The following is a 26848-nucleotide window of genomic DNA, read 5'->3' as shown; positions in this document are numbered from 1 at the left end:
CTTGTCTGCCTTCCTGCATAACAAGTTTGTATCATTAAACGCCATGTCAAGCAACTATGCATGTACATCCAGGGCAAACCCAGAAGTTCTCATCCAAGAAGAATGCCCCATAACTGAAGATTTGACCCCATTGGCCTGGCTAGGCAACCTCAAAATCTGACACAGGGACTCTCTTTATCATGAGCGACCATGGAGGGGAATCCTTCCCATACCTCACCTGCTGGAAGGTGGTCAGTGTTGAGATGGATTTCCAAAATCAACCACGGGGGTCGGTTCTGGGGTGGCCATCCTATTATGGTGAACGGGAGACACAGATAGGTTAGCCAAACCCATTCAAGGTGCGGTAGAAGAGTGGCAAGGCTTGGTGTCAGAATGCTTGCGACAGTGGTCTCGGGCTACAATGGGTCAACACAAAACACCACAAGAAATTCCAGTTAGACAGGAAATTGCAAAAAAATACAATGATTTATTAGGCCCTTTGAATACACAACAAGCAGATACAAATTTACAGACAGATATTGTTACACCAACACCATAAAACAGATATATACATTCACCCAGTGCTTAATTTGTATAAAAATAAGTACTTGGGCTCAAATGTTTTCTTATACGCCGATGACACATTGGGATGGGTAGCTTCCCGCTTACTATTACCACCACCCATGTCTGCTCTGCATGCTGTCAACATATATGGGATTAAAGCTGCAACTTTCACCGGCTTATTGTGGTTGACGGATGAACTCACTGCGGCAGATGTGTGATTAACAAATGTCAATCAACATACACATAAAATAACGTACTCGTTTAAGTGTGTCTTTAAACACAATCATCATTTACATTTTGCTCTGATTCTATAGGTGTTTATTATGTGACTGGCAGTTAAAATAATACAGTTTCCAAAACAACACATCATAATCAAACTGTGTCTGAGACAATAGGTGCCGGGGCTCAGACATAAGTGCCAGGGCTGAGCCCTGGCAAACACCCCCACAAATTAAGCACAGCATTCACCCTTAGGAGATGCAAGAAAGCATATACTTAATAAAACAGTGAAACACAGGTAAGTACTTATATGCATGAAATACAGCAAAGACACGTTTGAGTAATCATAGAAAAGCTTTCCTAGCTCCTATAAAGTTCAACCCTACGATAGACTGGGGCCTTTTATCCAAAGGTAATCAGTTCCAAAGTATATACTTCAAAGGTAGGTTTATACAGAGAGGGGCAATGCCAGTGGTTACGATGAACAGTCAGAAAGTTAGATACATTTCATGTTAGCAATTTCGCTCAGTCCCAGTCACTGGGACAGGCCTAGGAAGAATTCTTGACCAGGCCTCCACCGACCAAAGTCAGGAAAGAGTAATATTAGGGACAGGACTTTACACCCATGTAATCCTATGGAGAACAGGGGGGACAGAAACCGGCATGTTAACTCACCCCTCTAATTCTGATTTCTCCAGAGAACACAGCAGAGGATCTGGATTCCATTGGGAACACAGTCTTCTGTGCTTGGTCCCGAAAAAGAAGGCCAAGTGGGTGCAGAGGTCACTTGTGGACACAGGATTGTGTTTCTGTCGGTCACACTGCTTAGGAATCAGTTCCAGACAGCTTCCAGTAGAAAACCCCAAAAAATAAAAGATGAAGACTTCTGTGGTCAAATGACCTCAGGACACCTCCACAGAGTGATGAAGACGAGTTGCAATGGGTGTGTCAGGTGGTGCAAGAAAGCTGAAAATGGAGGAGCAGTTGTCTTGTTGTACATGTTGAAGATCCTCCAAGTTCGAGGTAGCCCAGGAGAGAGCTGGTCAGTTCACAGTTTGGTTCAGGGACACTTCCGAAGGCAAGGATCGTCAAGCAGGGGTCAAGGCTGGTTGTTGCTAACGATCCAGGGGTCGAAACACCAACGTGGGCCTTCATGAGATCAGGACAGAGGAGCAGGGCTTCACTGATATTTATTTGTATTTATTTGCGCACCTAACCCAGGAGTTACTCGGCGCGTTCTTGCTAAAACAGTTAGTTGCAGTAAGGAGAGAAATGACATTACATTCTAAAATACAGCTTATTTGCAGAAGCATGTGACATTACAATACAATGAGGTACAAAAGAGATACATAATATGAAGTATATTACATCGCAGTGCAGTTGTCGTAGTAGTCAGGGAACTGGAATGAGTTACCGCTCCTGTACGAAGAGCCAGGTTTTCAAGTTTTTTCTAAATGTCCAGTAGGACGGTTCTGCTCTTAATGTCAGGGGCATAGAGTTCCAGAGTTTCGCAGCTTGTACTGGGAAGCTGTTACCTCCTGCTTTTTGTCATTTAGATCTGAGTATGTTAAGTAGGTGAGCATGTATGTACCAGATAGGTCTACTTGGGAGATGTTTTGTAATTTTGTTGATTAGGTATTTTGGAGCTACGTTCGAGGGGCACTTATGTGTTAGAGATAGTGTTTTTAAAACAATCTGTCCTGCACTGGTAGCCAGTGGGCATTGTGTATTTTGGCTGATATGTGGTTGGACTTCGGGATGTGAAGAGCCACTCTCAAGGCATTGTTTTGTAGTACCTGGAGTTTTTTTTAGGTTACGACTGTTAGTCCCAACATACAAGGCATTGCAGTAGTCAAGTCTGGATAGTATAAGGGCCCTAGCCAGGGTAATACAACTGTCTGAGGAAAGGAAGGGTTTACAGGCATGGATACGTTTTCAGGTGTAGCCTGCCGCGGAGGCGGTCACATTTACTTGTCGTGTTAATGTGAGAGCCGAATCAAGGTAGATACCTAGCGTTTTAACTTCTTTCGAGAAGTTAATGGTAATGTTGTCAATGTCAAATGATTTAAATTGATTGTCAAATTTCTTTAGTTGGTTCTGCGAGCCAATCAGAAGTAACTCAGTTTTGTCGTCGTTAAGAGTTCCACCATGGGTAGCCATCCACGCCTGAATAGTTTGATACATTTCATTATGTCGCTTGGTATCAGCTTCGTAGGAGTCTGTGATGGGGATGAGTATTTGTGTGTCATCTGCATAATTAGTGTAGGTGACACCCAAGTTATCCAAGTGGTCAAACAGAGGCTTCGTAAAGATGTTATATAAGGCAGGGGACACACAAGAACCTTGTGGAACTCCACAGTCGACTGGGGCAGGCTCGGCAGATGCTGTAGGGGCGAATACCCTCATTGTTCTGTTGGATAGGAAGGAATGAATCCATCGGTAGACTTTGTTATAGAAATGAGCAGCCAAGGTCAGATGATTGCATAGAACTTTGTGGTTGACCAGGTCTAAGGCCGCCGATAAATCTAATAGAAGGAGGAGAGCTAACGGCTCACTAGAGTTGGTGCTGCTCAGCTGTAGGGGTTGTTCTCGGGTCAACTGGCTGCTCTTCTTCGTAGAGGATGTGGCTCCAATGATCATGTGTCGAATGGCTGCATCAGCCTTCCTTTTACTCAAGATGTGGCCTGGGTAAGGATCTGCACCATACAAACTGGCAGTGGATATCCAATCATGAATAGACATTGGCCACAACATCTACCCAGCAACAGCCATTCAGTCGTGAGGATGTGTAGTGGGACCAGACAATCTCTGCCCCCAATATTCGGGCTCACACACAAACTGCCCTTTAGCCCACGAAAGCAGAAGCTTTTCCCCTCACCCCCTTGTAAAGAGCTTTCCATACATGGCATTACCGAAGCTGAGAGGGCAGGAAGGAGGCCAAAGGACAAGCAAAACCCTCATGGTATGGCCAGCTCAGGGTGCCAGTGTCAGAAATGTACCAAAGTATCAACTGAAAAGGATACAATACTCAAAAGGATACAGGAGGTAGGGTCTTCCGGATCCCTGTTCACCCGACTTGATAGTCGTGAAGTCAACAAAGACCTTCCAAATGATACAACCCTCTGGCTGATAAAACAGGCAGAGCGATGGATCACTGGAAAGGGCGTGGGTAAGGTATAGTAATCCAGCCTAGGACAAATTAAAGTATCATGAATAACTGCTCCAACCTGAGTATGATGAATTAGATAATGACAGGAATGATCACACTGACCTGTATCTCTGGGTAGAACAATCCAGAAGTCTCTTGATGGATTTGAAATGAAGAACAAAACGACAGGGAAGGGAAAATTAGTAAGGGAGACTTATCCCGAACGGAACGAGGCTCACGCTAGATACGGGTTGAATTCACCACAGGATAGCGTCCAAAGTTCAGTTCAAAGTCACTTCCAATGATCCTTGAAAGGCTTCCTTCCCACTTTAGGGATCAATCCTTCTGTTAATTCCACAGATGCAGGAGTTAGAAGAAAATAGCGTTTGAAGACAATGTGAGCGTGTGGATTTACACGCGGGCAGGATTCGCGCAGCCTGGGCCAGCCGCGTGTGAAGACAACGTGCGCGTGTGGATTTACACGCGGGCAGGATTCGCGCAGCCTTGGCCAGCCGCACTTGAAGACGAAGAGCGCGTGTGGATTCTACACGCGGGCAGGATTCACGCAGCCTTGGCCAGCCGCGTGTGAAGACAACGTGCGCGTGTGGATTTACACGCGGGCAGGATTCGCGCAGCCTTGGCCAGCCGCACTTGAAGACGAAGAGCGCGTGTGGATTTTACACGCGGGCAGGATTCGCGCAGCCTGGGCCAGCCGCGTGTGAAGACAACGTGCGCGTGTGGATTTACACGCGGGCAGGATTCGCGCAGCCTTGGCCAGCCGCACTTGAAGACGAAGAGCGCGTGTGGATTCTACACGCGGGCAGGATTCACGCAGCCTTGGCCAGCCGCACTTGACGACGAAGAGCGCGTGTGGATTCTACACGCGTGCAGGATTCACGCAGCCTTGGCCAGCCGCACTTGAAGACAAAGAGCGCGTGTGGATTTTACACGCGAGCAGGATTCACGCAGCCTTGGCCAGCTGCGTGTGAAGACAAAGAGCGCGTGTGGATTTTACACGCGGGCCGGATTCACGCAGCCTTGGCCAGCCGCAATTGAAGACAGAGAACGCGTGTGCATTATCACGCGAAGGGATAGCTCCAGGAATCAGCGTGTGGCGGAACACACGCTATCGAAGGCCCAAAAGTAGCTGTAGGATTATGCCAGGATGTAGATCAGAGGTTCAGCTACACAACGCCAATAGAGACGATCAGAAGCAGCGAGTGAAGTTTCTACGCTGCTTAAATACGTAATACCGTAGTTCACGTGACGAAGCAAAAGTCACGTGAAGTTAGCGACGTGAAAAGTGTAAACGTCGTTTTCCCGGTAACGTATCGAATAGCCTCCATTTGGAGTAGAACGGTCTCGCTGTCCTACGAGCGTAGCGTCCAGCATGCATGACAGCCAGCCACATTTAGTAGGCATTTGTCATAAATGCAAAAGTGCAAGAGTAAAACTTCACTTTATTTTAAAGTGATGCGTGCAATTGTAACCATTCAAGAAATTCACAAAGAGAGAGAGTCTCTCAGTACAGATGGTCTTATGGACTGATCTGTTTCTCCATAAATCTGAGCAAAAGGGGCAAGGGCAGTAAGGCATACGTCTTTAGTTAACTTCAAAAAGTCAGGACATAGTTAAAAACAAAGCAAAAAGAAAGGGTGTCTGATAGAATTCTATGGGAGGAAAGCAGAAAATGTTTCCCAACAGTCATCAGCCCATGAAATGATAGCCCACAATACGTGTTCACATGATGTAGTAATGTCATTTTGGGACCTACTACCTTATGTGAATACCTTCTTGCTCACTGCATCAATCTTTCTGCTGTTGGCACTGGTTTGTATTTTTGCCAGATCTTTTATCAACCGCCATATTGGTGCATGGGAATTGACATTCGGAGAAAATCAGCTTGGCTATGGTCACAGCAAATCGCAAGATCCCATCCTTTTGTGAGACTTAATTCAAAACATTTTTAAGGTCAAAATACGCCATTGGCTCCAAAGGTGCCCAGAGTCCTTCTTGTTAGCTTATACAATTTCACAATTTCCTTTATTTGTTTTTAGAAAAGCTGCATTCAGGTGGCTGTTATGGGCATGCTTGCTACATGTCCAATCTGCAGAAGTACTGAGACTGCTAGCATTCTGCAACTTCTAGAGACAGATGTCTTAAGTAGGTTGAGCAAATGTGGACAAAGCCAACAGACAGGTGTAAGTGTTTTTGCACTCTTAAAACCATGGAGTGGGGGAGGGGGAGAACAGATAGGTTAACACACCCCCTGTACTCCGATTTCATCAGATACAACTTCTGAGGCATTTGGATCCACAGGACCTGCTTAATTTCTGTCTTGGTTCTATTGAAGGGGATTTAGAGGGTCACTGATGCAGAGTTTACTTTCGGCATCAGAAATCAGGTGTAGGTAGTTAGCAGTTCTGCACTCTGACGAGATGGTTCCAGGCAGTGGACAGCTGGATGTCCGTAGCACGATAAAGAAGTCACCAACAGGATGTTGACAAGCTCAGATGATCCTTAGGACACAATGCAGGTGGGAGACAACAATGGGCACAGTGATCCGGTGGTGGAAGTCGATCTTCATGGCAGTAACAAAAAAGCTGGTCCTGTAAGGCCCCTCTTCGTGCTGGAGAGCTGCAACTGCAGGAGAGGACCCCTTGTTTCAGTAGTTAAGGGTCTGCAGAGTAGCAAATCCGAACTGGGGACTTCAATTGATACAGCGAGGTAGCCAAGGAGAGCTCGGGAATTGTTGTTCCCACTGGTCCAGGGTTTGAAGCACTGATGATGTCCTTCAGGAAGACAGAAGAAAAGGGTTTGCATGTCTGGATGGAAGTGACTTGCCACTAGGCTAATGCCAAGGTGACAAAGGGGTCGGCTGAGTAACTGCTGTGGAGGCCTGCACCACTGAGGTTTGCTAAGTAGGGTGTGAGAAAAGGAAGCTATAGACAGTTCGGGCTTATTGGTGTTTCTGAGAAGCTGTCTTGGAGAAAACCAGTAGCTGTCAAAGCCTCACTGAAACGAATACTGATGATCTTTGAGGGTTCGATTCTTGAATACTGGACAAGGGATGGACCTTACGATGCAGCAATTTTGCTTCAAGGCCCAGGGACTCGACGGACCAGGCCACTGTCAGGAAAGATTTTCTTTTTTCTGCTTTCCTCCCAAAGATTTCCATGGGAGATCCTTTATTTTTGCTTGTTTTGAACACTGTCCTGACTTCTTTTGGAGGTAAGTACAGACTTCCCTTGCCAGTTTGTTAATTCTTACAGGGAAACTAACTACTCCCTAAGACTGTCAGCACTGATAGACTATGGTTCTCTTTGTGAATTACTTGTATTGTTACAATTGCACACATCCCCCCCAGTGAATTACAGTTAGGATACTTGGTATCCTTATATCTTTTTATAAAATGACTTTTTGAATCCTTTGACAATGTGCCTAAGACAAGCTGGTGGCAGCATTACTATTGTTGCCATTTTTGTGACACTTTTCTTGTGCACTTTTGCATATATTGCGAATGGCTACTAAAGGTGGCTAGCACCCAAAAATGGCTTTCTCACAAGGTTTTTAGCTTGTTCTTTTGCCATATTGTTCTTTAGCTTTCTACCTTTCTTCTCGGGTCAGGAAATGCCTTATATGGAAATCCTTTTCCCAGATAAAGCTGTGGCTTTTGCAGGCTAAGGGGCAGTTACTGTATGGCCAGAGGAAGGGGCAGGGACTGTCTAGTTCAAATCCACATCCCTGCTGCCTGAAGATCTGTTGCTGGGCAGGTGTGGCCAGAGGCTATCCATGAGAGCCACTGCCAGTTTGAATTGTGCAGATCCTTACCATTGGTGGGCTTGGGCAGGGTCCCAGCCAAATCTTGGATAAATGGAGCGCTCCCGAAGCCATTCAACAGACCATAATTGGAGACAAGACATTAATGGAGAAGTGCAGCCCACTGAAGACCCAAAGACGACTCCTAAGGCTGACCATTATCGCTCCAGTGCTGTCCCGGAGAAAGGCCTGAACTCAAAAAGACCCTCATTGGTGTATCGACCCTTGGACCGGTTGGAACAACCAGTCTTGACACCTGCTCAAGGATTCTGATTTCTGAGCCTTCGGAAGCGTCCCTGGGCCAACCAGTGGACTGATCAGCCCTCTCCTGGGCTACTTTGCTGCAGTTGTCACCATTCAGAGTGCATTGGAACTTTGAGGATCTTCAGCTTATGAAACAAGACGCCTGCATTTTTTGAACCTTCTTTCAAGAACGGAAGCTGTGCTGGGCCTGCACGTGTACTCGTCCACTGAAAAACACCCGTCAGCTGACCATAGTGGCTCCCGTTGCAACACTCCTTCAATCCCTGGAGGTGTCCTGAGGTTGTCTTCCACACAGAAGTCATCTTTAACCGTGTGAGTGTTCTACTGGAATCTATCTAGAACCAATTCCTGAGCACTGCAACCGATTAAATTAAATCCAGACTCTGAAAGTGACCTCTGAAAACACAACCCCTGGGACTCCCTTGATGGGACCAAGCATGGCATAATGTATGGAACACTAGCAGTAGTCTCTGGAAGAAATGGAGTGAGGGGGGCAAGTTTACTTTATTTATTTATACATTTGTAAAGCGTGCAAAGCCCAAAGGCAACTAGGCGCTGGCACTTAAGAAGATGGTTACGCCTTTTTTGAAACTTACATAAAGGATACATTAACATAGTAAAACACAGGTCCATTACACATACAAGGTAATACCTTCAGAGATTGGCTACAGTTGCATTGGTAGGGTATACTTGGTGTTTGTCATAGAGGCAGAGGGGTTGTTACAGTGACTGTAATGTAAGGTCTGATCTGAATAGTAAGGTCTTTAAGTTTCTCCTAAATGACCAAAACGATGCGTAATTTCTTAGTTGTGTAGGGAGTGTATTCCACAGTTTAGGTGCAATCACAGGGAAGCTTGAGCCTCCTGTCTTCTGCCTTCTATATCTAGGGGTAAAGAGCAGATTGGTGTAGGATGACAGGGCTGGTCTATTAGATTGTGTTTTGCTGATCAGGTTACAAAGATAGGGAGGTGCCTTGTTAGCGAATCATTTATGTGTGAGCGTGAGGATTTAAAATTTGATCCTGCCATGGACTGGGTGCCAGTGAAGGTTCCTCCTAGTGGACAAGATGTGTTCACTGGAAGGAATATTCAGGGCTGCTCTGATGGCATTATTTTGTACAATTTGTAATTTGCTGATAGTTCCAGCAAATGGAGAGTTGCAATAATCAACCCTGGAGAGTATCAAGGCTCTGGTGCCCATTTCCATCCCACCTGTCCTTCACAGGGTTACAGGGGTGTAAAGTCCTGTCCCTAAATCGCTCTTTCCTGACTTTGGACGATGGAGGCCTGGTTAAGGATCCCTTCCTAGGACTATCCACTGGACTGGGATTGAGTGATTCGACTTTCCTGAGCGTTATCTAACCGTTTGACACTTATTAATCACAACCACTGACATCTCCTTATTAACCTACCTGTGAAGTATCTACTTTGGAACTGGCGACTTTTGGACAGAAGGCACAAAACCATCTTAGGGTTGGACTTTATCAGAGCTAGGGATGCTGATCTGTGAGTAATCTAAAGAGTTCTTTCTATTTATAATAGATGTGATCACTTACCCGAGTTTCACTGTTCAGTGAATAAAATACTATTCAATTTATTCTAGGGGTGAAGGTATATATATATCTGTTTTATAAGTGTTGGTGTGACAAAAATTGAATCAATGTCTTACTTGCTTAGTGTGGATTTTAAAGACAAGATACACTATTGAATAGTTTTTTACTTGCCTATCTTACTGTAATTATTGGCGTTGTTCTGTGTGGACTCTGTGTAGCCCTGGACCACTCTTACACCCTTCCTTAGACTAAGCCTTGCTGCTCTGCTAGCTTACCTTGATTGGGTTTGGCTAACCGCTCAGTGTCTCCCTATTCACCACAATAGTTTGGCGTCCCAAAATCCTCCTACAAGGGCTCACGTTGGAAATCCATCTCAACAACCAACACACTTTAGACGCTCTGAACTTAGCTCCTGAAGCTGACACTACAGTCATTCTAATTTTGGAGTCTGGGGAGATATCCAGAAAGCGCAGATTTTTAAGGCCTTCTGTCAATAACAGCAGAGACAGGTCAAATGTGTTGTCCCCAATAAATTTCTCTGAAAGAGTGTAATCTCCAAAACATACTGAAGGCTCAGGAGGTGCACCAAATATGACGCACAACCCCTCCCGACCTGGATCCAGAACTGGATGTTTGTGAGTAATGTCGCCATTGTTGCCAACTCTGCAGGAAACAATGTCAATGACACATAGAAGGGGTTGATAAAGCAGGCACCAGAGCAAAGCGTACCACTGGCGCCGGCCTCATTTACCCTGAACTCAGGGCTGGGGCTTTAGATGTGCGGTGGCATGTGTGGAATGATCTGCACCATCCCATGCGGGAGAGAGCTCAGTTGCTGCTAAAGTCAGAGGAGCACTTTAAACATTGCTGCTCCTAAGCATGCTATTCCCATGCCCCATGGGAGGAAGCAGAAGTGGGAAGGGTGTGTCTCTAGCCAACAATCACCAGTGTTGGAGGAGAGTCTTACCAGAACTGGCCCTTTTGGACCTGCAACAGTGGCAAAGCTTCAAAAGATGAAAAAGAGTGGCTATGGGAGGAAGAAGACTCTTATTGCATCTAAGTGCTTTTGGCAATTGTTAGGGCAACATTTCATTTTTGGGATTCTTTTTGGGGTTCTGGCTCCCGAACATTTCTGCGTAGCCTAAACTTTTTTCTGGCTTGCTTTTCATTCTCACTTTGCCTTTGTGGCCAGAGGTGCTTCTAGTGAAGTCCCTCTACCACTGCAACTCTTTTTTTCTCATGTGCTGCCCTTAGAAGACCATATGGCTACCGAGCTGGGGTACCTTTTAAGCACACCATTTTGGCCGTAGGGTGGCATTCAACCTGAATGTTTGTTCAGATTAGGCTAATTGCAAGTGTGATTTAGTTTTGGCAAAACCAGTGTTGAACATAATTTGTACCGTATTAGAAGGTCACTGCATCTATATGGTAACCATCAGGGTACTAATGATTCTTTATGCCTTGTTCCCGGATATCTTTGTCTGGGCCATTCCTTTGTCTAGGAGGCATGTTCAAAATGCCTATTTTGCTAACATATGCTCATGCTGAATCCGCACAAGGCATCCTCACTTTTTTTAAAGTGGTGCAAACTGGTTCAATGTCCTCGAGACTTCCTAATCTACATCTGGTGGGGGAGTGACTTTGCTTGGCAGTTTCTAGGTCCAGTCTCATTGGTTTATGGCTGCAACTGTTGTCTGCTCACCTTTAGTGTGATCAGTGGGCTGGCTTAAACAAGCCCCTGAGGGAAGGTACCATCTGTGGGAGACATTGTGTATTCCTGAGTTCTGCACCTGAATGCTTCGAGGACGGCTGCTGAAAATGGGCTGTTCCCGACAACAATGGTGTGGTCATACCAGAAGGACCATGGCTCCTTTATCCTTGCTCACTGCTCCGTTTCTGGTAGTGGCGGGTTCTTCTTTCTCTTCCTGCGTTCCTCCTAGCTGGCTGCACTGGCTGTTCCTTGTGGGACATCTTTGTGGTCTGCAGTGCGACCACCCTGCAAAGTCTTCTGGGCCAAGAGCCTTAAGAATGGGAGTTTACATGGCATAGAAATTATTTCCACACTTGAGGAGTCACCTTGTGACTGTGCCGTGGGTTCGCTGGCCAATGCATTTGCTTCGTCGACCCTAAGGCGCACCGGCATCCCATTCCAACACAGAAACAGCAGCTGCACACCAACACAGAAACATCATTTATGACACACCTCATGTCAGCTTTTTGGCACGGCTGTCAAAACAACACTACATTGCACCTGCAATTACGCTGGTTGGGTGCATTGCACCATTCTGTTTCTGCTCCACCTAAGCAGTTGCATTATGTCGTGCGGTTCGTCTCCCTTATTGTACCAGTCTTCTTGTTTCTGTCTTCCCCCGTTTCCTCCTCATGCTCACACCTACTGTCATGCTGCTGTGCCCCAGTTCCTCCTTCTACTGTCTTCCTCTGTAGCTTTATCAGAGTCTTCTGCTGCAACACTCGGTTGCTATGCTAGTTTAGCAGACTCCACACTTCATTACCCATTCAAACTCACAAAGACATACATCAACAACTCCGCCCAGTGGTGTTTTAAGATATTGCTTTTTCCGATGTTGGGGTTCGTCTTCCAGCTCACCTCCCCTTGAACCAGTTCCATGGAAACGTGTCTGTGCATTCCAGGCCATCTTAGTCCAAGTCCTCCCTGCCCAAGTTCATACCCCTGGGCTTACTCTGCCACCTGCCCTGCCATCATCAGGCAAAGACCCACGCGGCCAACCCAGCAATGCCAATGCCCGCACTGCTGATGAGAGCACTGGATTTCTAAGATTGGAGTAGATTTCCAACTGTGAAAATTCAACTCAACTACCATAAACCAAATGCATTACATTAGTAAATATGCCCAGTAAAATTCATGCCATACTAAAAGGTGATAAAGGAACAGACGTGCAATGAAGCACACTAAGTCAGATAACACTGAGAAGAAAGCAGTGGGCACCACATCATCATATGAGCTGGAGGTAACTAGGCAATCCCGCCCCAACTTGGCAGACTAAGTTCTGCCCATGCAGCTGCAGGAAAGTGCCTGCTAGCCAGTACTATATATTACCTCAATATCAGGACAGCATAATGTTATCCAACACCTGCATAGCAACCTGATGCCACAACCAGAGGCCAAAGTGCCTAAGGCCGCCAGAGAGCTCGGCAGACAGCAGTCTGAAAGCACACGACAAATAGTACACTATGTGAGACCATAAATTCACATATTGCATGCAAACGACAATCGATGAAGAGACAAAAAGACTGAACCCATCAAACAACCCAGCCGAACAACTTGGGTACACTGCATCAAAAGTGGAGCAAGCACCATGCGATAATCCACGCACTGAGCAACGGCCGCAGCCAAAGGCTCGACTGTCTGAATGCCACAAAGTGAGATATCCCACTGGTGTGCTCAGTTGAGACGGTCCTTGTCCAGGGATGTGATTTCACCAAAGTACCAGGGGTAGCGGAAGTGACATCACATGACCCTTGACCCCTGATGACATCACAGGAAGTCATGTCATTTGACCCCACCCCGAAGTGATATCGCGGTAAGCGATGGAACACAACCTTTCACCCATTGACAAAGCAAGAAGTGGAATCACATAGCATTGTACACTAAGAAAAATATGGTTAAGGTATCACTATAATGTGATGTACACTTCATAGAAGAATGGATCGCCATATTTATCGTTAAGATCAGTGTGTATAGGCCCATATTACCAAATCACTGTGAATGCAAGCAGACGTCCATGACCAAATGATAATGATGTGTTATTATATGGCACTTACGCTTAAGCGCTTTATATAGAAAAAATATACAGTCAATATCACCCAACCTGTGTTGGTACTCATTTCTCGACCTAAGAAGGATGAAAGGCTGAGTTGAGGCATTTAAGAACAGACTAAATCAGTGACTCACCCCTGAAGTGTGCCTGAAATAAAACTTTAATGAGTCTAGCAATTATTGTATAGAATTCCAGAAAGACACATTATTTGGTATTGCTATTCTTTCTTATTTAGGGTTAGTGCTGAAAGTGCTAGGCTTGTGGCACTCCTGTTCTTATTTTTCTTCTTTTTTTTAAGGGGCCTACACAAGAAAGCCAGCCACTCCAGAAGTAAAGAGCCACAGCCCAGGAGCTTGCATTACAAAAAAAAAAAAACGTTTTTTTTGGTTTTATTTTTTAGAGGTCGAAAGGGAGACCACAGAGGTCGCAGTCGCGACCTCTGGCGACCCCTAAATTACATCCCTGCCCTTGTCCCTTTCACTAACATCTGAACTGAGCCTTTCACTACAAACCCAAGCAGCATATCAATGACCTAGGAGTGATATTTGTTGCACATATGTTGTTCATGCCACAAGTGAAGGCTTCAGAAAAAGTTTCCTTTTAACACATCTAAATTGTAGAGGGACTCCCTCCTGGACTCAGCACACCATCCCCATGATCTCACATTTCTGGACACTAGCTAACCAGTGCACACAATCAACCTGCATAACCACACAACACACTAACTCCAACACAAAACACTACCACTCTCCCGGGCATCAGAATCTCACCCATACGGTTACAATGCATGAGGTCTCTCACAAACTACCACATGCAAAACAACACTCACAGACACCAGTTCCTCCTGGTTCTGAATTTATCCTCTCACCCTATCCCTCACTAACCTTCCACTCCACTTTTTTTGCAGAGCCACGCAAGCAGCTGGAGATTGCCCCTGGGTGGTAGCAGGGCATGGTATAAATCAACATAACATAACAAAGGGGTATGATGTGGGAAGGTGGTTTTAGAGGCCTGAGGGCCAGCTCCGCCATTAATAAAAACAAAAAACCAAGTCATTCTTTCAAAGTAAATTACCACAAAGTAATTTACTTAAATAAAACAACATAGAAGCCCATCTGGAATTCCATTCTACTCCTCGCCTCCCTTAGCATGGAACACGACCATGCAAAGTTCTGTAGACAGCTTATAACCCAGCTGTCTTGATCAGTTTATGGAATCAGCTCATCTCTGTAACTACATTCAATGTAATGTTTACTGTCTGTTTATCTTTCCCAGACTTCTGCGCCCACAAAATGGCTCACTATAGTATTGTTTGACAAAATCCTTAAAATAAAATGACCCGATATCTAAGAACGCGAGGTATTGTCCTTAAACGCCCAAAGGTTAGCTGTCAATATGTCGTTTTCGTTGATTCATTTTTTAATTGTGATGTTCACATTATTGAACTACTCCCATGAAACACAACTGCTGCTTTGGATAAATTATGAAACTTCATTAATACGACTGCCCTTAAATACTATCAAGTCCCATTACAGTGCAACTTGAGTCCACAAGATTTCATTAAGCAGAATCAAAATAGCAAAGTAAACTCTCTGCATGAGTATATTTTGATGCAATACTTTTACCTTCAAGGGTTTGACTTCTGGAGATCCTCTTAAGAAAAGGAGCCATTTCAGCTGCCGTGGGAGGTGTGAACGCAGACATACTGACCAGAGGCAAAGACCCTGTGGTAGACTCATCTTTGAACGGAGATAAAAAGGATTAGAGTCAAATGTTTCCTTCCTAAAATACCAATCAAACAGCTAAGTATGTGAGACATGCCATGACATTTTCCAACCTTTTAATTAACACTATATGTCATTTTTGCTTCCATCGCACACCCTCCGTGTGATGGTAAAACACTCAGGTTTAAATGCAAAATGTGTTGGTAATTTGGTGATGGAATATAAGATAAACGGGCAAACCAGTTGGAAAATGCGCCTAGGCTGAATAAATATTACAAAATCTGCTTCTATATGTTAGATTGTGGACTGCTGTGTGTCGTGGTGTATAATAGTAAACCATTCTTAAAAAATATACCAACAACACACTTGTCCAATCATTATTAAAATATTTCATGTCCACCCACAACAACATTCTTGCCCTCAAACTAGCCGACACGTGTTTCAACCACTTTCTGGTCCTTCCCTGGGCTGTACAATGGCACATACATCCGTGATACACAATCTTTCCTCCAATTGGCAAATCAATATTTCACAGAAAATTAATCCTGGATCATTTCAATACATTATCCAGAAAATGTGAATCAAACATAAACCAATGATGTAGATAAAAGAACTTCAGCAATAATAAAAGCAAAATGTTAATATAATGTACATCAATATGATCCTAATAATAAACATCAATGATTACTTCACATCAAGGTGAATTCCATGACCGTTCTTGAGCAGTGCATATTCCGCACAGATACCAATAGCATAGTTTAGTGTTCTTTTACTATTTTATTTGATATCATGCTGTGATTTTCATCCTAAGTGCCAAACTATACCCTACAGATATTGTGTGATCATGCATGATTCCTAGTACAAACAATATTATTATAGTGTTGATTATAGAACTTGTAAGATCATCCTTTGGTCCGCTGCATCCCCAGATGGGCAAAGAAACCATGCCCGGCACCGAGCAGCAAGGCACTGCAGCCCCTGTTAAGATGGCTGCCGCCGGAATGCCCGAGTTCGTTGGCCACGCACTGGAAAAGAAAGAGCCTTCTGATTGGCTCCACCAGCTCAAAAGCCACTGGATCATCTGAGACGGATGGCGAAGCCGGCCATCCCCAAAGGCCGTACTACAAGGCCGGATGCAGACCTCTCTGCAGCTCTGCTGCGTACCACAGCATCCCTTGGTCCGCTGCACCCCCAGGTGGGCAAAGAAGCCATGCCCGGCACCGAGCAGCAAGACACCACAGCCCCTGTTAAGATGGCCGCCACAGGAATTCTTGAGTGTGTTGGCCGCGCACTGGAGAAGAAAGAGCCTTCTGTTTGGCTACACCGTGCCCAAATGCCATTGGATCATCCAAGGCAGATGGCGAAGTCGGCTGTCCCCAAAGGCCGTACTACAAGGCCAGATGCAGAGATCTCTGCTGCTCGCAGCATTCACCAAGAAGCAGTCCGCTCCCACCGCACTAATTCACACCATTTCAAAAGGTAAACCTGAGGTACAATTCTATACTGCTGGAGCTTTTGTTAGTATGCATGACGGTTTAGGCAGACTACTTTGTCCCCGTCACTTCCAAACCTTATGTTTGACACCCTTCCTCCCACTGGAGCCCGCCTTCTATACGGCCACAAACCTACCCGGACGGAAGCCGGTATATGCAGAAAGCGACAACACGCAAGAGACTCCCCGCAGATTATGTGCGAGCATGTAACTATATCACCTTCAGGGAATCCCACCGAAGTCCTGCTTCCCGTGCACTCTATACCTACCCTGGGTTATGGTGTCGACACAATTGGCCAGTTCCATAGACGCCTGCCTCCTACCCCCCTTAACTGCGGGTATATCTTGCTAGACTCTAAGGCTAACAAGTTCTGTAACCACCAGAAATGGCCAGTGTCTCATACCTACAAGAAGGTATGCCACAGCCTACACACACAATCTATGAAACTCCCCACAGTAGAATCCTCATGTATATTTGGCAACGTCACAAGGAAATCCACAGAGCAGCCCAACCACAACCACAGAACAAGGAACCTCTCAAGCCACCCTTATCCCGCTCACTCACCCAGCCATACCCTGACCAGCCCAGTGCCTCCCTCTCTTCCTGCACGCCACTCGCAAGCTAAACCGATACACATCACGTCAATAACAACTGCATCTAGAAACAACAGACTAGGCACTCAACTACCAAAAAATAGCCCACTCCATCTCCCTGCACCAACTACGTTGAGGAACCTCCATTTTAGGGCCAGAACCCACTCCACCGCGGACAACGCATGGAGAAGCAAGATCTCACAAATATCCTATCCTAAGGGTAATTTATTCTCACTGGTGTGGGTTTAATTGAGGCAGATCTTTCTACGACTTGGAATCAATTCATTAATATATAACTATATTCAAGGTCAAGTATCCTGTCGCATCGTGTGCAGGCTTTGAATAGACCCACTACTCTCTTTAATATGAAACAAAATAAATTGCCACCACACAGTTTGCACCAGATAAGGTTGTTTAATCGTTGGTATGTCCTCTGGTTAACATGTGTTTCAGTCCCTTGCCATTTTCAAAACCGGACATTTGCTACACCAAAAAGAACCCACCTCCAACCCCTATTTTTCAGTCTGTACACACTATATATTTTGTTTTATTTGAATGAATTAGTTCTGGTGTAGCAAATGTCCGGTTCTGAAAAAGGCCAGGGGCCGAAACACGTGTTAACTAGAGGCCATATCAACGATTAAACAACCTTATCTGTCGCAAACTGTGTGGTGGCAATTTATTTTGTATCCTATCCTAAGGCCTTAGCCACCAAAACTGCCACTGTGTTATGCATCGATCCCAATGTGACCCTATGAGAAGTGACAGACAAGGACCTCTTTGAGGATGGCAATAATGATGGAGAAATAATCCTCAAAATGTGTATACCCTGTGACATAATGGTGCAATACAGGAAAGTGCAAAACCCCCTCTTGGCCGTTGTTGGCGGACCACCCCCATTCAGTGAGACAGGCTTGCAATATGTCCCCACACACTTATGGACAACAAACCCACACAATGTGAGGATGTTACAAGAAGTGACCCTGTGAGAATTACACTAAAACCAGGAGCAATACTCCCACGAGTAAAACAGTACCCATTGTCCAGGGAGGTGGAAGGAGGGGAAAAAAGCCACAGGGGGCAGTTGGAGGATGATTCAGGATTTAAGACCCCTTAATGACATTGTACAGAAAGATTTCCCACTTGTTCCCAACCCAGCATCCATTTTGTGTAGCATTCCCAAAGAAGCTACCCATTTCACGATGGTTGACTTGAAGAATGCTTTTTTTCTCACTGCCTCTGCATCCAGACTCACAGTACCTTACTGCATTCACCCTGGGCGGGAAGCTCTACGAACACTGACGCTTGCCCGAGGGGTACTGTGAGAGCCCCAGTATTTTTAACAGGAGACTGCACGAAGATCTAGGGAACATCCAAGTACCGAGCATGATCATTTAATACGTAGATCACCTACTGGTCTGCAGTAACAGCGAGCATAGCTGTGAAAGGGACTCCATTGCACTACTACAGTTGCTAGCAAGGGAAGGGTACAAAGTGGACAAGGCAAAGCTCCAGTGCTGTTTACTGGAAGTGCTCTACTTAGGACAACTCATCTCAAAGGACGGCAAGAGGATCATTCCTAACAGGGCAGCTACAGTGTGTGCCACTCCCAAGCCAAACACAGTGCAAGACATGCACACATTCCTAGGGTTATGCAATTATTGTAGGACCTGGATCCTAGACTACAAAGCATATACACGACCACTCCTACAAGTCCTCAAGGAAGCCCCAAAAGAGGGCAACAGAATCGAATGGACAGCAGAAATGGTGTCCAGTTTTAATGACTTAAAAGAAGTAATTTCCACAGCTTCTGTCCTTGTCACCTCTGATTACACAAAGGAATTCTACATTTCTTCCCACTCAAATGGCACACTCATGACAGCAGTACCCACAGTGAAAAGTACAACGGGCCACAAACCTCTAGCCTATTACAGTGGCAGGCTCGATTCTGTCATGCAAGGACAATTCACCTGCGAACAAGCACTTGCTGCTGCAGCATTTACCATTGAGAAGAGTTCCACAATTGTCATGGGGTGCTCAGTAACGTTGTATGTCGAGCCCTTACTTTTGTGATACTGGACCACTCCAAATACACCCTCACTACAAAGAGCATCAGCATATGAAATAATACTGCCCAGACCCCATATCCCCGTAGTACGGTGCAATACAGTAAATCCTGCCACTTTTCTCACTCAGCCATGCACGGCTAAGGACTATGCACAGCATCGACAGTAACCTAGGCAGGACACCCACAGTGAAAGAGTAGAAAGCTGGTGGTTAAAAGGCCCGGAAACAGTCACAGCACAGAAGGAATGCCCAGCAACACAAGGAGAACAGCAGAACAGAAAAGGCCCATCAAGGAGGACCAAAACCCCCAACCAAATATCAACCCATTGCACAGGGTTCAGTCTGTATGCCCATATCTGTTCCCAAAAATACAGCAATTGTGGAATAACAGTGGTAAATCCTAAGTACACCTGCTTCTTCCAAAAATTCCAGGAGAATTCTGTCTAGGAACAGGCTCTCCAGCGAGCCCACCAATCACACTATGAAGCTATAAACAAAGTGTCAGGTGGACAGGCAATCTGGTTGGTGCCTAAATCCGCAATTCTATCCAGGCCACCCCCACAGGATGTGATATGGCCTGCTGAAGGGCCAGAACTGGCCTACGTCAGTTTAAAGGTCTATAGAGTGTGCATGGGTGGGCTCATTAGAGCCTACGTGTACACAAAGACCATTTTAAACCTGACATGTGGTTTCCTAGAACAAAAGCCTCTAAAACAACATTGCCAAGAGTAGGACTTGGTACCTGAGCAGCTACCGAAAAGGTGCATGGGACTACCAATGCTTTATATCACCTTGCACCACTGATAAAGCCAACAATATATTGCAACTGCCACCAGCCAACCCCCTTAAACCAATGCAGGGTAATGTAATCACAATATGGCACACATGGGGCCTTCACAAGCATCACTGGGCCTGGAAGCGTGAGTGAAATAATGTGCAGTGGCACTGGGACTTCAGTAGAAGTCGCTCTTGACAAAGAAAATTGGTCAGTGATCGCAAAATGAGAAAGTGAAGCAGAAAACAGTTCATGGAACCCTAAAAAAAGACATACAGATTTTCCAAAAATGAAATTCCGTCTTAATATTTCCCATTACTTCAGCCCATTGATGGGGCGTCTCATAGACCTGTCCTCACTGGTCTCATTGGCCCTTGGTTTTTCCTCTCTGCCTAGCATTCTTGGACATGGTCCTGGGAGGAGAGATAATAATAGCTCAGGCTGCCATCTGGGATATAATTGCTGTTTCACTCTGTAGCGATTTGGTCTTAGATGAGTGTTCACTGTCCTCATGTTTTATACATGGTGTAGTGTGTGTATGTGTAACTACACGGAAGCACTTTGCTAAAAAAGACAAATTCATTTGAAGACTTTCGGCAAGCAGACAATGTGCTCCATCAAGGAAAGCTTGAAAACCTTTCTATTCTGATGCAAAACTCATAACCTACTTTAACAACTTTCTACAAACGGAATTGCTGATATTCCTTATTCTGATTTCTATACCGTTTAATTTGTTAGTGTCTTAAACTTGTCTCAAATGTAAAGCTCTCTGTGGCAAAAATAGTTAAGACTTCTAGAGTACCATTAAGTTGGGTAGCAATAAACATCTGTTATCAGTCAATAGTGCCAAGATGCCCCTCTCGGGGTAAACGTGCGCTCCACAAATACACCTGTTGCGTTATGTTTTGTTCTACAGATAGGTAGAGAGCCTTATTACTGAAACGACTAAAGACTTAGTAACATACCTTCTCCCTCTTCTTCAGATGTTCTTTCCAGGCCCCCACTCTTACTAGGTAAGCTCAATCCAGCCAAGAGGGACTTCAGCATCACAAGGTCACCAATCTCTGAGGAAAGACCACTGTAAAAGAAAAACATCACAATCATAAATTATCAACTCTCCAAGAGCGCTTTAGTCTTTTGACAAATTCTGTGGTGAGATATGTGGCTACATTTACCTGTGTAACTCTTTTGTTAAGATAATTTGTTTATCCAGGGTCTAGCAGTGGTAGTGTAGGTTACCTTTCCAAATCAAGGAAAACAAGCAATTCCTTAGCGCACTTGGCTCAACCATTGTAATGCACCATATAATTGCGCTACACCAGTTACCACCGTAATAGTCTCCTGGCGCAGAGGTTTTTTCTGGCCACAACAGCGTGTTTCCACACCAGAATCTAAGAAGAAGGAACGGATGGGGTGGGAATTTGGTGAAGAGTGGCTCTTGGGACAGTGAATTAGGGAAAGCAGCAAAGAAGGGTGGGTAGTATTTTTTTCAACATGAATGCATGGCAGTACACATGTTCTTACTGAGCCAGAGTTAGATGTGCAATGGCGTCCTCTGCCTGGCCCTCGGGTGTATGTGTGGATGTGTGTATGGCGGTGGTGGTGGAGAGGGCAAACCAAAGGGGTGGGGCCCAACATCCACTACACAATGTGAGTCCCAGAGGCAGTATGGAGAGGATCCCTTGCCCACACACAGCACTAGGAGCCTTTAACAGGTTGTTGTCATAGTGATTCTATGCCAGCTGATGACTCTTTAAATCTTGACGCAGGTATGTCAGTGACAATGTCTACAGAGCAACGATCATTAAAAAAGATAGAGAAAGACATGGTTACTGGAATAGAGGTAAATCAGCAGTTTTTTTTATTGGCTGCCGTAGTCTGCGGATGAGCCACAGTACATCAGAGGCCCAGCTATCTCACCCTGTCAGGTTCCAACGCACATACGTGGAGTAACAGAATCCAAGATGGAGGACGGGACAGTCAAAAGTTCAGTAAGTGGGACGGACCACAAAGAACAGAGAAAAAGCACCGGATACTTCACAATCCAACCAATCCCAAGACCACAGTATTTACCAGTCAGAGGTGCAAGTAGTGTGCACAGCACATAGTTAGGGATCTCAATCCTATAAAAACACAGGAAGGATGTTAATGAGCATAGGTGTTTGGAATAGCTGTGTGAAGATGTGAAGAGAACGGAAGGTGCCCAATGAGGAGAGGCAGAGAGCTGCTGGCGTGGGAGGAAGAGGCAAGCAAGCTGAAGGTGCAGGAGGAGGAAGTGTGAAGAGAGCTAGAGGTGTGGGAGGGGAAAGGGGTGCAGAGAGAAATTAAGTGGCAAGGGAAGGAAGGGAGCCTTACAATGCAGGTGGTGGAGAGAGAGAAGTTGAAGGAGAGAGCTGAAGGTGCAGAATGTGGTGAAGGTTGTGATGAATCAGTGACGTTTCCTCCCAGAAACCTGATCTGGGACCCTCATGTGGCCAGGGAAAGGCAGACGCTTCCTGACCCAACCCTGGGGTTGGTGTACTGCGGGAGGATCATATGGGGAAGGGGGTAACAGACAAGGAAGACTGGGAAGCCCCCCTATTTAACGTTCCCTGTAATCCCACACTTTTGATGGCTGTTTGCCAGACTGCATAAATTGAATGAACTAACTTTACTAATGGGTACTACAAATCCCATAACCCCAGAAGTACTGGGATGAGGAAAAGGGCTGGAGAGACATGCAGTTGCAGTAGTCAGGCAATTAAGCCTACCAGCCCTCACATGAAGGAACCTGGGAGGCATAAAAGGCCCCCTCGGGTGCAGGCAATTATAAGGAGTGGAACTGTGACTGGAATGCGAGCTGTGGCAGTAGTAGCAGACAGAAGAAGGCACAAGGCTGGCAAACCAAGCAGAAGTGGGAGAACAAGAGGGACGCCGGAACGTGGAGACAGCAGATTTCCCTTGCTTGTTCTGAGAGGGTCCTGTTCCGCCAGACTCTGAAGTGCAGAGACTGCGCAAACAGAGGACGTGCAGGAGAGCTGTCGCCACACACATGAGTTTGATTGCAGTTTTGCCAAGCAGCAGTGCAGGAGACCGAGGCAAGAAGCAATTGTCAAGCCGTGGGTCTCAGGAGCGAGACAGGCTCCAAAAACATGTGGCCGCACTGGATACACCTTTACCGAAGAAGGGTGTGTCCCCCTAGCGAACCAGAAGCAGTAGAAGTTATGGCAGAAATCAGGAAAGCAGTGCGACCTGCAGGCCAAGTCTAACAGAAGTCATTGAGTGAAGCACAGTGTTCCAATACTTTGCAGGAGCATTGCTAACAAAAGTATCCAGTTCCCTGCTTACTTGCGTAAGAAGTAAAGCAAGGAGAAGTTGTTTGGCGCAGCTGAAATACACGGAACAATTGAAATGTAGCACTCGCGTATAAAGTAAAAGGCATTTTACTCACGTGAGAATTGAAATTCGCTAAAACCCATTGTTCCCTCATTTGAAGCATGTTATTGCTTGAATGAGTGGTCGCGTGTCCGTAATTAAGGAGAGGGAACGCTGCTGAGACAATTACTGAATACCTAACACCTTGACAATACAAGAGTTACAATCTTTAACTTAGGAAAACTATATCAAAGGATGGTTGTGTGTGCCTAATTTGGATTTTCAAAGAAAGACTGAATTCTATTCTTTAGAATAACACAGCACACCTTTCATTTATAAGAAGTTAAAGTATATAATCATTGAAGAAGAGAACAAGCATTGCCCAAGCCAAGAGGCTCCCCATATTAACAGTGAAACCAACCTCTCCCAGAGTTACGATACAATATAATTGTACTGTAAAGATGATAACAGTTTATTGGCATAAGATACAACTGTGTAAGTAAGTATTACTTGAAGCTAAGGAATTGGCACCAAGACTTCTGGGTAATTACTTTGGCTGATAACTGGCAGAAAGGTGCAGGTAAAGTTGGGGAAGGGAAACTGGCTGTTCGTAAAGAATATCTTGAAGTTGATACAACCTGTAGCGCCAGAGACTGTGGAAGACAGAGAGAAGTGAGTCTCAAAGGCAAACCCAGGTTGCTATTGTGGCAGACAGAAAAGTACAAAACACTGAAGCTGTGCTAGTAGTTCCAACTACTGAAATAGTGGTGGTATATCTGGTTGTCAGTGGATGCAACATTGTAGTAGTCCAAACCAAGTGGAATACTGTGGGACAAAGGTGAATGTTCTCAGAGAATCAAGTAGAGTGAAGTTGTTGAAGTGGAAGCAGCAGCGCTAAGTAGTCATCCTGACAAATATACCATTGTGAATCCTAAAACCGTAACCAAGAAAATACTGTTAACCAGGAACTGTTTATCGCTAATAGTTGTGAAGACTGCCCTTCTTTTGAACTTTGGCAAGTCTTCTTGAGGAAGTGGCAAATCATTGAGGTTGGGATTACAATTGGTGCTATTTGGAGGAAGTTCAAAGTGAATATTTCACCAAGGAGAAGAAACTTGCTATAATTGGAATTTTGGATAACAATCCTTACTTTGAAAGATAAAGAACTGATTTGAGACATTACTTTCTATGGTTGAACATTAACAGAAGTGAATTTGAATCCTGGGGAAGGGAATTATCCAGGGCATTAGAAGGCCATTCAGACACTGTAAATCTTGTTAATGTCATGCTGTATTACCATATATTTTCTTTATGTATTTGATGCTTATTGGGAGGGCCAGATATCCTGTGTTAGAGTGTGTTCCCTTAGCTTTGGTTAGGCAGGGATTTCCTGAGCAGAGTACGGATAGAAAGGCATTTTTAAAATATATTTTCTTTAATAAAATGGCATATGTTGATAAATCCTCAAACAGTTGTCACCCCGCATTACTGACCCCTCACAAGATGCACAGGGAATTGAGAAAGTCTGAGGCAGCGAACGAGTTCATAGACTGGAATGACCAAAAGGAAGTAAGGTACTGAAAAAGCTGATACATACGGAGCAGAGAGTAAGGATGGTAGAGCGAGTGAAGCTAGAGGAAGAGAAAAAGACACAGTGGACGAGTTGAAACATCAATGACAGAGTGACGTTGGAGGAAGGGAGGAGGAGTGAGGACAGGAGGGTGGTTGAGGGTTTCTGGGGGTACTGGGCAAGTAAAACCAGACACTGAGACAATGCCGAAATACTCCTTGTTTCAAACGAGTGGGAGAAGGAACAACTATGTGAAGGGACTGCAAGAATGTTTGCAAACAGTCTGCTTGAGGGACACAACCAAGACCTAGAGGCAGATTCACAGGCATGAATGAGTAGTGAAATAGTGAAGAGAAATTTAAGACAGGCTTGGAAAGGCAGAAAAGGCCCCTGGGAAAGGGAAACTTAGAAGCACCTGCCCCAGAATCTGGAAACCACCTAAGCTTAGCTCACCTCTGGGAGACAAAGCTGGGAACTTCAAGAAGTGTGTTTGTTCCGCCTTAAGACCACTACTCAACTAGTGGCTGCAGGCAGAGACCCACCAGGAAATACAGATGTTTTCCAATCACACTGGGTGACTTACAAGAGCCTCAATGACACCGGGAAGAAACCCCAAAAGACTTTCCTTTACAACACATTTTTCTCAAGCAAGACTCCTTTCTTTCATTATTTGACAACCCAACCTCATGTCTGATTTGCCCAATCGTTGTGCCAAGTACCAAATAAAACCTATTTGAACTACCCTCATGAGTTGCTTCATCTGTGGGCTCCACTTACTTTGACACAGATGTTTTAGGTGTAATTGCTTAGTGTTGTCCCAAGACAAACTTTGCACTACTTTTAGGTTGAGTGGTTGTATAATGGGCTTGAGCACATGTGCTAAAATAATCCTTTATAGTTTGTAAGCCCGAATGAGTTAAGTATGTCTTAAAATTAATTTTCAGAACAAGCCCTTTGGGAGGAATACGAGAGGTTAACCTAGTCACTGAATACAATTACTGATCCTTAGTCTAGCCAACGTCTATCAATGTGACGTAAACTGAACTGTAAAGCAGAGTTAACGAGTTAGTGTGTAATAGGGAGTAGTGTGTAATTACAGTTTAATCCATTTAGGGACAGTCAAGTAATAGAGTTCCACAAAGATGTATTAAAAAAAAAATGTATTAGCCCTTAGCACACCAAGAAGATAAAACCTAAGAAAAGCACACACCACACAACAAACGTATACTCACACACACACATTACACATACAAACACAACTGGATATCTCAAAGGGAGTTTGCATGAACTTTACACTAGTATAACTTTGTAGAATCACATTACTCCATTAACAAATAGTACATAACAAGCCCAAAACAAGGAAAAATTAACACAGCGACCTACAGATTTTATGAATAGTCGGAGTACAAAGGCCATGGACATATTGGAAAAAACTCCTTATTAAGAATGTGCAAGTAATAAGAAAGATTAGAGCTGGGGACAGTTCAAAAGATAGGCCCATCTCAGAAGAGTCTTCTTCACAAATTCATATAAACTGTGGATACTTTTGATATCATTACAATTCCATACAAAGGATAATGCATCACGATAAATCCTGATATTAAAAGTCCTAAAATAAGGGGTTAAATATGTTCTGCATATGCCAGAAAATTTTCAACAAAACAGTAAAAAATGGGAGACCTTCTCGACAGCACCTGTATTACATCAGCATTTCTTATCAAGCATGGAATTATCCCACTTTCTCTGCTTATTTAGAGGTAGCAAATTCATCCTGGTCCTTAACACCAATATTCTGCACTAAGCAGACTTTATATTCCATATTTCACCTCCATGCAGTGGATTTACATGATAACTAGAACAGAGTTGCAACGAAGAAATGGTGTTCACTTTTTGCCAGCTCGGTTCTTTGCTCTGATTCAAAGCTTTC

General features: G+C 44.8%; 1 protein-coding gene across 1 annotated transcript in view; it reads right to left on the bottom strand.

Annotated features, from left to right (window-relative positions):
* The window catches only part of INTS1 (integrator complex subunit 1), a 2112141-nt gene that overhangs the window by 120366 nt on the left and 1964927 nt on the right, over positions 1 to 26848 (bottom strand). Inside the window, exons 43-44 of the mRNA XM_069647642.1 lie at positions 20963 to 21075; positions 14971 to 15084 (exon numbers count right to left, since the gene is read on the bottom strand). Coding sequence (XP_069503743.1) covers positions 14971 to 15084; positions 20963 to 21075 — 227 coding nt within the window. The remainder of the gene's footprint in view (positions 1 to 14970; positions 15085 to 20962; positions 21076 to 26848) is intronic.

This window comes from Ambystoma mexicanum, chromosome 2q, assembly GCF_040938575.1.
Source record: "Ambystoma mexicanum isolate Mex_15411 chromosome 2q, UKY_AmexF1_1, whole genome shotgun sequence".
NCBI classification, from domain to species: Eukaryota; Metazoa; Chordata; class Amphibia; order Caudata; family Ambystomatidae; genus Ambystoma; species Ambystoma mexicanum.
The sequence above is the reverse complement of the archived record's forward strand: the minus strand, read 5'-3'. Positions and strand labels throughout refer to the sequence as shown.